Raw genomic sequence first — 13187 nt, 5'->3', positions numbered from 1 at the left:
CTTTGTGATAACTGCTGATGTAAAAAGGGCTTTATAAATACATTTGATTGATTGATCTCTTCTGGTTCACAGATTTGACAAAATGGGCAAGAACTGCTGAGCCAGGCACAAAAAAATATGTGGATTCAGTATACATTTGTGTGTGTGTGTGTGTGTGTGTGCTCACATGCATAAGCTCTTTGTCTATCTGTAATGTTGTTATATGTAAAACAAACATTACAGCTTTCAATCACAGACTGCTATTTTTACAGTAATACTGTAAAGAGAACAGTATCCTCTAACATGTGAGGTTAATAACTTTTATATTATAGACTGCAATGACAGAGTGGGAGAGATAGTTGAGGCACGGAAGTAAGATAACGATTTTTCTGTGGCCATTGCTGTACTGTTTTTTCTCAGAGTTGGAATGTTGTTTACAGAGGTCAGACTGCATCCAAGGAATGCATACTCAGTGTTCAGAGGAAATGGCTGTTGTCTTCAGAGAAAACTCTGGCCTGCTTCTTCACCCTGGGGGAAGGGTGAACAGGACAGACTTCAATCCCATGGCGAGGACGATTAACCATGTTTTGTCTGTTTTTTGCCATAGCATTGCCACTACTGTTTTGTCTCCCAAGGTAAGAAGAGTCGGTCCTGACCGGTCCGTGGATAGGATTAATGGCATAATAATAGGCATTTTATTAAAGCATATAATCATAATGTAAAAAGATTATGGGGGCAGCTTCCTGGTGGGGGTTTAGGAGGAATGGGGGCTGGCAGTCGTTGGAGGCCCATCCCCAATCGATCAAGGATTACACATGACTCTCTTTTACCTGTCTGCACATGTCCTCATCGGACTCTGGCGCTGTTGTAACATACAGTTGTAACATTCATGCCTAATTCCCCAGTGGCCGGCGTTCAGCCTTCTGAAGGGTTAAATGGCTGGCATTCAGCTTTTGCAGCTGTTTGAATTTGAGTCAATGAGAGAAGCTTGCAGTGCAGAGTATGTAGTGTTCCTTACCTGGCAAGGTGACTGTGTTCATGTCTCCCTTCTAAAAGGCCCTCAATGCACGTAGCTAACGTAGGCTAATCCAGTAATTTAGTTTTATGTTGGAAGGGTTCACACACAATAGCAGAATTTGCAGAGCTACAGTAGCAAGCAAACCGATGGTGAAAACTAAAACAGTATTACATCACTACTTTTGGTATCACCCTCAGGAATTGCTCTTGAGAAAATGTTATGTAATTGTCCCCTCCAAACTTGATATCAGATTTTCGCCTCTGTTTTCAGACGGTTGCGTTCAAGTTCAAGAGAATCCCATTTACGTTAAAAAGGAGTCAGTCTGTTTGGCTTCAATCAAAGGTATACATAAATGGCCTGAAAGCAGTTCTGTTGATTCTACAGCATTTCTCCTATGATCCGGGATCGCAAATGTGTTGGTGTGGTCAGACAACAGAACGATATATCTATATCAATTGCCGAGGAGTCAGGTCTGTGGAACTGTGGCGTTGGGCTCAAGAACATTTACATTCACTGATGGCCTCACACATTCTGGATCGACTCAATGTGGTAGCACACCTTATGTCCCAAGGAGGTCCTTGAGATGACAAGTGGATACTGTGATGGCAATTTCTAAATTCCAAATAGTTCTATGAAAATGGTAGGTAAGACAGGAGAAATCAATTGCGCAATAAACGGTTTTAATCTTGCTTGCAAGGAGAAAGTATACAGGTTACAAAGTAACAGTGGATAGTTTCTAAATAAAAACATCATTTCGACAGTATTTATTACATAGGAAAAAGGGGTGTGGTAAGATGCTGCCATCTGTTTCATGTCAATCAAACACCTTTCCCTTTGTTCTATCACACACGTCAAATGCTATCTTCCCCCACCTTATCCTTCCTGCCATAATGTTTTCTGTAGTGTTTACCCAAAGGGGCCAACTGACCTTACTCCCCTGTTGTATATCTTCTCCTATCTTGTCCTAAAACCCATTGATCTCCATCTGGACAGACAATAGATGTCCCCTATGCAAATACCAGGTCCCACACATTCCTGTACCTATCTTAACAGTGGGACTCACTCCTTTATACAGTCAGAATACATTGTATAAGAAATTTCCACAACAATACTGCCTCCAGATACAGTTCACACATTGTGGAGCCTTTTTGGGGGAACCGAGGTTGACCTGTTTGCGCCCGTAGAGAACGCTCAGTGTCCCCTGTGGTTCTCCCTGAGGGCACTTGCTGGTTAAGCGTTTCCTCTTGGGAACTCGTGGCCTGAGACCTGTGGTCCATGCCAAAGTTTCACAATGGGATGTGTCTTTAGTGCTTGATGCACTGTGTGAGGCACTTTTTGAGCCTATCGATGAGATGTCGCTGTAAATGTTCTCATTGAAAATGTCTCCTTAATCACGCTGTCATTAGTTACTCTGCCAAAAAAATCTTATCAAGCATATTTATCTTGTTTTCAGGTTAAAAATCTAACCATCCTAAAAATAAGGTCATTTTTCTTAACAAGCTAAAGTTGTATTGAATTGTACTGCTAGGTTTTAGAAAACATGCCTTGAATATCAAATAATTTTTCTTGTTCCATTGGCAGATTATTTTACTTATTTCAAGCAAATATCTCCTCAAATACAGACACATTTTCTTTTTTCTTTTCTTTCTTTTGCAGTGTAAGCGAGTGAGTGATCTGTGCGCTCTGTCGATGAGCGAGGACTGTCTTGCAGTCTCTGGAGATTTGAACAAGGAGGTGCTGCATCCCAATCTGGCTTTTTTGCAAAAGATGAAGAGCTCATTCTTCCCCTAGAGAGAGAGAGAGGGGAGCGTCCCCATCAGCTGTGCCTGGTGCCGTGGCACACTACATGGTGCGCGTGGTGGAGAGGAGGTGGATATTTCACCTGTTTGTGTGTTACAGCGCTTCAGCGCTGGATAAGGCACTGTCTGAACAGCAGCTGGCTCAATAGTTTAAGTCACTGAGCTAGCTAATGGTGTGACGGGACGTTGCCTTTTGGTCTTGTGGTGTGGCTGCTTCTGTTTAGAGATGTCAGGGTCGAGGATATTTATGACACGCCGCCTTGGTCAGTGTTTCCCCCATTTATCCAATACCATCTCGTGGACATCTCCTTGGGTTCTCTCACCCAATCTGTGCTTGGTGTTGCCAAGATGATTTGAGGGTTTAGACAGGTGACGTGTGGTATTCCAGTGTGATGCCTCATCTCCTCGTCGCCTCCTTGCTAAAGAGGCTAATCATGTGGACTGTCCGTTAGTGCTTTTAGCTGGTTACAGTGTTCATACGTGGCTGCCCACTTGTCTGTTGATATGCGCGGAGGCGCCGTGGACATGATTGGTGCCTCAGTTGAGTGTATTGTTCAGTGGGTTACAGCCGTGCTTGGTGTTAGGAGGATCTGAATTCTGTATCCCCAGTTCTATGAGTGGAGCGAAGCCCCATAAAGCTTTAGGCCCGGTGCAGACCCACCTGAAGAATTCGGGAGGATGAATGGTGGGATTGCTCTCCTAATATATTCGCTGCTGCACTCTCATTGGCTGACGCCGAGTGTCTGCATTCAAATTCTCAGGCTGGCTGCCTTAGTGCAGCAAGGGTAAACCAATGGGAGCAGAACTCCTCATATGGGGCTCCGCTCCACTCATAGAACTGGAGTTACAGAACTCCTCATATGGGGCTCCGCTCCACTCATAGAACTGGAGTTACAGAACTCCTCATATGGGGCTCCGCTCCACTCATAGAACTGGAGTTACAGAACTCCGGTAACTATCGATCTGGGGCAGCATTGAAGGTCTCTAAGAACACAGTGGCCTTCACCATTTTTTATGGAAGATGTTTGAAGCCAAACTGACAAATTGGGTGACAAATAACCTGATGTTCACTCTGAAAGAGATTCAGTGAACCAGTGTGGAGATAAGAGAACCTTCCATAAGAACAAGCCTCTCAGCAGCACTCCACCTGTCTGGTCTTCATGGTAGAGTGGCCAGACAGAAACCATTCAATAAAATGCACATGACAGCTCGCTTGGAGTTGCCAAAAGCCTCCTAAAGGACTTTCATACAATGAGAAACACGATTCTTTGGTCTGGTGAAACCAAAATGTAACACTTTGGGCAGAGTACCAAATGCACGTCTGAGGGAAATCAAACATCGCTCATCACCCTATTTACATTTCCTGGTTGTAAGCAAACCACCACATCCAGAATTCATAGCAATGTCCAACTCTTCTTGTAATGATGAACTATCGGAAGTAGCAATTGTTTCACAATCTCAAAAAGACTAGCAAGCTAGCAAGTTTCAGAGAATAGAGAAAGTCCACAGTCCCTCCTGGGGAGGATTACATTATGGATTGTTTGCTTCAGGTATGTAGAATCTTTAAACACCTAAATGTGTTACAGTGTTTAGATTTTCAATTTAAACTCATGCTTTGTTTTTTCAACGTCTTTTTTTACCACAAGGACGAGTTATAGAAAGCCTGCCATAGAGCAGTAGCTAACACATTTTGTTTGTCAAGGAGGTGTTGTTGGTGGATGTTTTGAAGTAGTAAATCATAGTTTACCAAATAACCTCAAGATTTTATGTCATATAAGATATCTGACAGGAAGAGTAGCATGTACTGAGAAAATTATAAAAATTTATGTTCTCTATGACAGTATGCATCTGACCATTTATGTATCCTTTATATATAGAATTCTAAATATTTTTTTTGTTTGATGGAATTAGCTGTAGGGCAAACTTCATTCAAGGGTAGTGGATGAGAGATATCATCCCTAAAATTATTTGATTATGCTGTGGATTCTTTATATGCCACACAAAGGAATAATGCTCACTAACAGGTATGTAAAGGAATTTGTACATGCAGATTGAGAGAAATAAGTGCTTATGGTAAATGTTGGGTGTCTTATTTCAGGTCATGTTGAATTTGACCAACACTACATGCATTTATATCTTAGCTCTTTATATATTTTTATAAAAAAGTATGTTCAGCAAAGAAAGAGATAATAATACAACATAATTAGTGTGTTGAGAATGTAACATACAATTTACATCTTGAGAAGTCTTCAGAAATCATATTAACAGTGCTCATGTGGATAAATACATCGTTTTGAAATGTTGGAAAACATTAATCCCTGATTCACTGCAGTTCTTGTAAGACAACCAAAAAGTCGGGATGTACAGATCCCTGTCCAGGCTTTTATTAACTAAAGGAGGATCAAGAGATTAGATCATAATCCCTATGAAGAAACACTTCTCCAGAAATGTGTTTTATACCTACCTACTTTCAAACATGCAATTTCATCTTCTCCATAGTCCATCAAAATAAATCTTCAAATTAATACAAAAGAAACTCATTGATAACCTACAGTGTTTTTAAAAGAGTCAAATTCCCTAGTCCATTGTTGCCCTATTTCTTGTTTTTCCTCTCCTCTTTTTCAAAAGGCATTGGAGAACAACCAAGATTACTTACCTTGGATCTTTTCCAATGCATTAAGGAAAGATGAATTAGGAAAGGCCCTTTCTCTTGAGCCTGTTGATAAGACCCCAACCTCTCAGAAACTCACATATACTGCATAGGTTGCGCTAAAGTTGTTTGGAGTGCATAAGACATTAGAGCAATGTCATAATAAATATTTAAATTATGTATTGCATTGTCCTTACTGGACAACAGTTATGTAATCAAGGAGGAGGCCCTAAGGAGATTAACATGTCAGGACTTCAACTTGAGAAACATTGTAAGGAGCAGCCTATTACAGGGACTATAAATAAAAATGTTGAAGCTCCAAGAGTCAAACACAGTGGTATTTAAATCTGTTGTATCTACTTTAAAGAAACTTGTCATTGGACTGAGCATGAAGTGTTGGAGAACTGGGCCTCAACACCTGGTTAGATCATAAAAGTGCCACAGCAAACTGGGTATTAACATCTTGCCACCAGTATCCCCAGAATGTCAATATGTTCCTCTGGAAGACTTGTTGAATAAGATATATCTGTCTGGAAGCAGTTGGCAGTTTATACATTTGAAGAAAGAAAAGTGTTTTATTCTCAAAATTGGCTCAAGTGTTATGTTTTGCAAAGCCAGCCATTTAAATTCTTGAGATTATTTTAATCTAAACAGCTTTAAACAGTCCACATCCAAAACATGTCCCCTTAATGACTTCCATGCCCTGGTAACAAGATTAATTAGCATTCCTTTTGTGTCTAAAAGACATAAAAGTTACTCAAAAAGCAACTTTTAAATACAGTATATTTGCTAAAGCAAGATTAATAGCCAAAGTAAAGGTATGCCTGGAGTTCCAGATCCAATGGTAAATCATTTTATTGATGTGTTGCACACCAGTCTTGTCCAAAACAGGACATTTCATATATTATGCAGATACTGCCTGAATATCCACATTGTGTTCCTTTGACCTAGCTAAAGAATACAGGGTCTAAGGCACATTTTGTAAAACTTATTGCATAGCATGGGTCCATGTGGATGACGTTCACCATGCCGCAGTGATTCCTGGGGGTACCTGAACTATCCACAGGGGGGTACTTGAGATGACTCATGAGACCATAGACATATTTGTAAAATGCACCTGAGCAGGTACTTTAGGGCTATTCAGTGCAGGTCAACATAACTGGTACAGTCACCAAAAATGGTTGGGAAGCACTGCCGTAGAGGAGATAATTACACAGTAGATATCCAGGACCAGGGAAAGGAATGCTGGCGTCCTGTTCATTCAGATCAGTAAAGAAGAATGCTGTTTGATAGGAGGCGAGCAGGGATTTCTGTCAGAAAGCTGATCACGCACGAGCAGTCATTAATCAGACTCTTCTGATCTGAGGAATGCCTTTCATGTTGGATTCTGTGGAATGCTTTTTTCTGTGGATTCCGGGTAGAAAAAATGGATTATGGGCCAATGGCATCGTGGTCAGTGAGGCCTTCTGAGTAGATAGGATTAAGGGGTGCATGCTGTGCGATGGGATGATCACCATCTGCTCAATGTTTTCTTGGAGTGCAGGAAAAGGAGAAACGAAAATCCACTTTATAGCTAGTCTGGCGTCCGATATTGATTTATGCACATTTCCAACTTCAATGTGTGCAGCAGGGCTACTGCAGATCTATAACCAGTCTGTGGTTGCCAGTGCACTCTTTGTTGCCGTGGTGTGCTGGGGAGGAAGCATCAAGGCTGGGGACTCCAACAGGCTCAAAAGACTGGTGAGGAAGGCCAGCTCTGTTTTCCGATTTAAATAAAACAGCCTTGAGTGGCAGAGAGGAGTATGAGGAGGAAGATCAACTCCATTCTAGACAACCTCTCCCACCCTCTCTACAACAAGATGAGGCTGCTGAGGAGCAACTTTATCTACTGGCTAAAACAATAATGAAACAATAATAATATTATATTATAATATCATTATTGTTTATTGTAGTGTAGCCTTATAAGGGCCCTAAGCCAAACTATATTTGCGGCCCCCTCTCCCCAGCAGTCAGGGGCTCCCTAGCGGGTTCCCCACTAGTGGTCGGGGAACCTAAGCGGCCGCTTATGTCACTTTTGCCTAGAACCAGCCCTGGCTCAGGTCCTTCAATTAATTTAAGTTGATGACTTATGAGTCAAATAGAGAAAGCGGAATTAGTTAAATAAATAAAATATTTAATCTTGAATGGTTATCAGTCTTTTCTGCATCAGCTCTGAGGGACGATTGATAATATACAAAATCTTCTCCATCACTACTTGATTTTTGTAACAGATCCAATTAATCTGATCATAAGACATAATGGATACATAACCAAAATATAAAGTCTTTGATGTCAAATTACTACCTTACTTAAGTTGCAGATTGTCAAGAAAGCAATTCCACAATCTACATTCCATAGCATGCCCGGATTTCTTACTGAGCTTGGGACAACCAAGAACATTCAGTTCGGTTGACGATGTCTTTCAAGGTGTTCTGTTACAGGGTTGAAAGAATGCTGTCTCTTCTGAGACTCCGAGACATGTACTGCTGGTTTCTCTCTATTCCTCTGAGCATGCCATTTGTTTTATTAACATCTGTTGCCACTTTGGACAGTAAAGTGTTTGCCATGTGCCTCTCCTGAGGACACAGACATACAGGAGGAGATATGCCCTGTGGCACAAGGAAACCCATCCTTCTTTAGAACTTTAAAAAAAAAACACGGTTGCTTTCTGTAATGAGTTTCCTCAGCAATTCAGTGTTTGAGCTTTGGGAAAACATTGGACCTTTTTCAAGAAATGTTCTCTCGCCTTGTGAAAATAGTTAGCTACCTCATTCAACCCTCTGCTATGTCCTATGGAAACTGCTCAAAGGAGACCAACTTGTTTTTATCTGTCCACTTCCTTTCTTTTTCTGGAATCTAAGCACTTTTGAAAAAGTGCACTATTAGCATTACTGTGGCAACTGCTTCAAGGTTTGGACATTTTTCCAAAGAGTAGGCCAATTCAGTTTTATTGAGGTTTACCTATACGCTACAGTTTTCTTTGCTTGTGGTCGATCTTAACTAAGCACTGATATTTTTTAATGTTCAAAAGCTGAAGATGTAGGAAGATGTAATTTAGGTCTAGATGTTGGAAAATTTGAATATATCTTATAGAAACCTCATAGTTTGTGCTTTACCTTAACAGTACCATTGATCTATTTCCAGCCTGTCTTTCCTTCATGCTGAGTTGATACTTGGAGATTTAGGCACAAAAAAAAAACTAGTAACATCCTCAAAATGTTAATTTATTGGGTTATTAGGATTGCCATATGTTGTCTTGGACATCCCTGTTTCTCGGTTAGGTTGTTAATAGAATTTTCACTAAGTGCATGAACAAGGTTATAACATATGTTTTTATCATTCTTGAACTACCGTTCATCACAACTCAGCTGCTTATAATGTTTTGTACATATTGACAAATAGATTGCTTGACGGGGCAACATGTAAATTAGGGTTTGGCAACTGGAGTCATGTTAGTGATTTTGTAAACAATTATAACAGTGAAACTATTGTACTAATTATGTTCAGGGCCCCCAAACCATCTGCCTTGACAAAAAATGACTGCATCTAGTTACCACGGCTGAATCTAGTTACCTACCCCTGATTTAAAGCATATGAATAGTGCAGTCCCATGCCTCCATGTCATGATGAATATAACAGCTGTTCTTCCATCATGATATTCTGTGGAAACTGTTTTCACTTCATGCTTTAGTGTTGAAAGCACTTGTCAGATTAAGATTCTTTGATTGGATGTTTTAAAACCTTTTTATATAAATATATACATTTCACATAGATACACAACTCAATAAATTGTTAGGATTTTTTTTTATTTAAGAATGAATGCTCCTTACTCTAGTTTTTTGTGATATTCCTGACCTAATTGCATAGCTGTAAATATAATTCTGGTTGTCAGAACTATATACATTGTTTGTGGTGGTTCATTGCACTCACCTTAGGATTCAGGTCATTTCCTGGGAGTGGATGAACAAACAAAAGTGTTTCGCCCCTCCAGGAGCAAAGGTACCTATCACTGCTGTAGTATTATGTGTTTATGCAAACATTACAGACATTATTACAGTATAAACTATAGTATTTACTGAAAGTATTTGTAAGGTAATTATTAGGTGGTAAAACATATTAGTGTTTTCCCTGACAATTTGTTTTTCAAATTAGGAGGATATGGATTAATGCAGACTGTCAATGTCTGGGAGCCAGGTGCAGGAAATGCTCCTTTAACTGGGGAAAACAGGCTTGAGCCTACTGCCTGTCAGTGGGAGAAATGTCCCCTTCTCCAATTCTATAGCCTACTAAAAACGACATTAAAATATTTATGATATTACCATGGTTGTCTTTTAACTGTCAAAATTTAGCCCCACATAAGAAATAACGCTTGCACTCAAGAAATCCATTTAATTTCTCCTTTGACCTACATTCATCTTGTAATAATTTTGCCAGTTAGAACCTGTAGATTATTGAGTCTGATTATGATGTCAGGAGTAGCAACAGAAGATCCAGTGTTGCTCACTGGATAAGAGCATGGCACTGGTAAAGGGTTGTCGGTTTGATTCTCACAGTGGACAATTTAACATGATTAACATACACACACCCCCACTCTGAGTTGTTGACATATTGATAAACTTGACATATTGATAAAATAGGCTAGGTGCTTGTATAATAATTCATGTGTAAATACTATATTAATATCAATGTCTTTCTATTTTACTTTTTAAAAAATGACAGAAATGAAAAGCTGCAGCCTACAAAGCTATGATTATAACCTCACCACACCCTCTTTTTTGACAGCCTTGTAAAAATCACCATATTATCTCCATCTCTGGTGTGAGACAGTGTATATACTGTATGTGTAGAGTAAGTGTATTTCTGTAATACATATTCATACCACTTAATGATGCAGATATTAAAACACACTACTCAAACAACAAAGCTAGATAACCAAAATCAGCATGGTTGCTTTTATTAAGAATTTCAGAGCCCCCCTCAGTGACATCGTTCCTTGTGCTAACACCCTAAGACACTGTTTTCATACATGCTTTCCTTTTAAAACAGAACAGAATACTTGACCTAGTCTCACACATCATCGTTAGGCCAGAGTCATCTGTGTCAGACCGCACCAGCATCATATTCCAACACCAGACATACATGTTAATATATTTACTCATCCTTACATTACTGTCACGCTGCCAGTAGTAGTCAGAGGTGAGCCGGTAACAGTTTACAAGGAATCTTTTGCAGTCGTTTTCCTCCCAAATAGTCAACCTCCTTTAGCCCAGTCTCCTTCCAGAGATGTTGTCATTACCATCTCCTTGAATAACAAAAGCATTGAAGAAAGTCAACCCTCAACCATCTCCTATGTACGGCCAGCTATTTATTAAGGCCAAACTTTGTCTTTTAAACTGAATCCTGAACAAGTATCCTTTGGTCTTTGAGCAACAGAGATGAAGGTAAAAAAAAGAGTTGAAAAGTAATGAAAGACGAGGACTTTCCAAGGAAGGGTGTGAAAGCCCTAGTTTGAATTTCGGCCAACACGTGGGAATTTACTGTATGATGGAAACAAAAAAGCAATGTAGACAACACTCAGTGTCATAGACAAAGTCAGACATTTGTGGTTTACTAAGGTAATCAGACCAGTCTTTGTTGATTAACTGGAACTGGAGTCAAATGCATTACTTGAAAACTGGACATTGTCCAAAAAAATGAAAATACAATATTATTATATATTGACTGGTTTGTGGCCTATCAAATTAAAGTGAATGCTAGACATTTTTATTTAAATATCCCAAAATATGTGATCAGAATAAAACCCTGAGTAGCGTTCCACATTATTTAACAATACTTAGGAAAAGCCAATTAAAGCATCTGAAAGAACTGTTAAGTCAAGCAGCTATTTGAAGCACTGGTTTAATTGTGAACAAGCGAATGCTCTGCATTGCATCATTTACTTCACTATAGTCTTGAGGTAATGCTTTCACTGTAAAGCAGTGCCTCTCTTAAAACCTCTCAGTACTCAACAGTTCTAAAGATAGTTTAAACAAACCGCAGATCTCTATAAAGTCTATCATGGTGGCTTCCATTATAACCCACATACATGTGATTTCACTGGAGCTACTTACATTATTTGGTCATCAACACTGAAACTTGTGCAGTCCAGGGGGAACGCCATATAATGAAAACCAACACTGTTTCTCAAAGAATGTAGGCTATAACTCCTTGTTCACACTTAGTGTAACATCAAGTACTTCAAACTTCAAGACTGCTGGGCAAATTTTTGTTACAGCACAATGAACAAAATCTAACAAAATTTCAGCAAATCACAAGCATACACCCCCCCCCACCCCCCACCCCACACACACACACACACATATAGACCCCCATTTACCCACTCACACACTATATGGTCCACGGGTACAACGCCCCTGTGCAAACTCAACTGGAGCACAACTGATTCAAAGTGCCTGTTTCTTGTCAAATGGAGAACAGAGGCAGGTGAAGACATTTACTTGAAACGAATCACACTTAAATGCCTTGGCTCCTTAAGGCACTCACAGGGACCACAGGAAAAATAAACTACGGTTTCATTACTTTAGGTTAATTATCTTAAACTATGTAATGTGGTGGCAGACTCTCTGAACTTCTTTCTGGAGCTTTACCTCAAAGGACGATATTAAGGTAACACATTTGCAGTGAACACCTGAGCAATTGAGCCCCTATTTAGAGAAACAAGGTTAGGTGATGTTTTGGCGTCTGTCATAGACTTCATACATTTCAAAGTTTTTACGCTCTGCTCAGAATTATCCAAGCGTTAAGGCTAAACATGCCTGTCTTTGACTCTACAAATAATTATTAAATGTCTATTACTTAACATATTAAGGTTGATAGCAAACACCTTAAATAAATTGTATCGTATACAAAATCAAAAAGATACATTTTGGTCATAACATGGAATTATGAAGACGAAAATGGTGTTAGTCCCTTGAAACCAACCATTTCAACTCCAAAATCCAGCCTGGAAATGTATTACTACATGAGGTGCACAACTTCACTTCCTTCGCCTCCGTAAGAACATATTCTACTTCCAGGTTTATGAATTGCTTGACCCGTATTCAAGCCAAAACAAGCAACGGTCAGAGGTTTAGAAGGTAACAATCTCAGCAACTCCTCTCTTTCCTGCTGGGCTTCTATGACTACCATGGTCCACCATAAAGAAAGATAACAGACAAGAGAGAAACTGCCAAAGAAACATCCACGTCTCCATTTCCACTAAGCTTTCTGGCAACCCCTGAGGAGGCCCCGATGAACTGTGTAGCCATATTGGATCAGAAGGATAACATCAGGGCTGATGAAAGGCTCCGCCTCTAAAGGTTGTCATACATGTGCAGGGTACGCTCCAGCTGTTGGCCCACACGCTGGTAGAAAGCAATCTGCTGTTTGAGGTAGGCCTGCATCATCTCCTTGAAGTCCACCTCGCGGCGTTTGTGGAAGTGATTCATCTCCGCCTGCAGGGCAAATCCCACTGTCCGGCAGCGTTTACGTACTCCGTCTGCCTCGTCCTGGTCCATCTTCCCTTCGTCGCTCATCCGCTGACTCTCTTTGACCTTGGCGAATGCACCTGGCGATTGAGATAGTTAGTGGTTAGCTAGTTAACAATACATGGGAGGTGTTACTGCCCGTGGAGCGAAATGTCAGCTGTTAACTACTGATAAAA

At 40.1% G+C, this 13187-nt stretch overlaps 1 protein-coding gene across 2 annotated transcripts in view; it reads right to left on the bottom strand.

The window, feature by feature from the left end:
- Positions 1-10409: 10409 nt before the first annotated feature.
- snx33 (sorting nexin 33) overlaps positions 10410-13187 on the bottom strand; it is a 30316-nt gene continuing 27538 nt past the window's right edge. For both annotated transcript variants that reach the window (XM_010884298.4, XM_034288173.1), the window contains one exon: positions 10410-13091. In XM_010884298.4, the coding sequence (XP_010882600.1) occupies positions 12838-13091 (254 nt within the window). In that variant the 3' untranslated portion in view covers positions 10410-12837. The remainder of the gene's footprint in view (positions 13092-13187) is intronic.

The sequence above is a fragment of the Esox lucius genome, chromosome 19, assembly GCF_011004845.1.
Source record: "Esox lucius isolate fEsoLuc1 chromosome 19, fEsoLuc1.pri, whole genome shotgun sequence".
NCBI lineage: Eukaryota > Metazoa > Chordata > Actinopteri > Esociformes > Esocidae > Esox > Esox lucius.
This window is presented reverse-complemented; position numbering and strand designations above follow the sequence as displayed.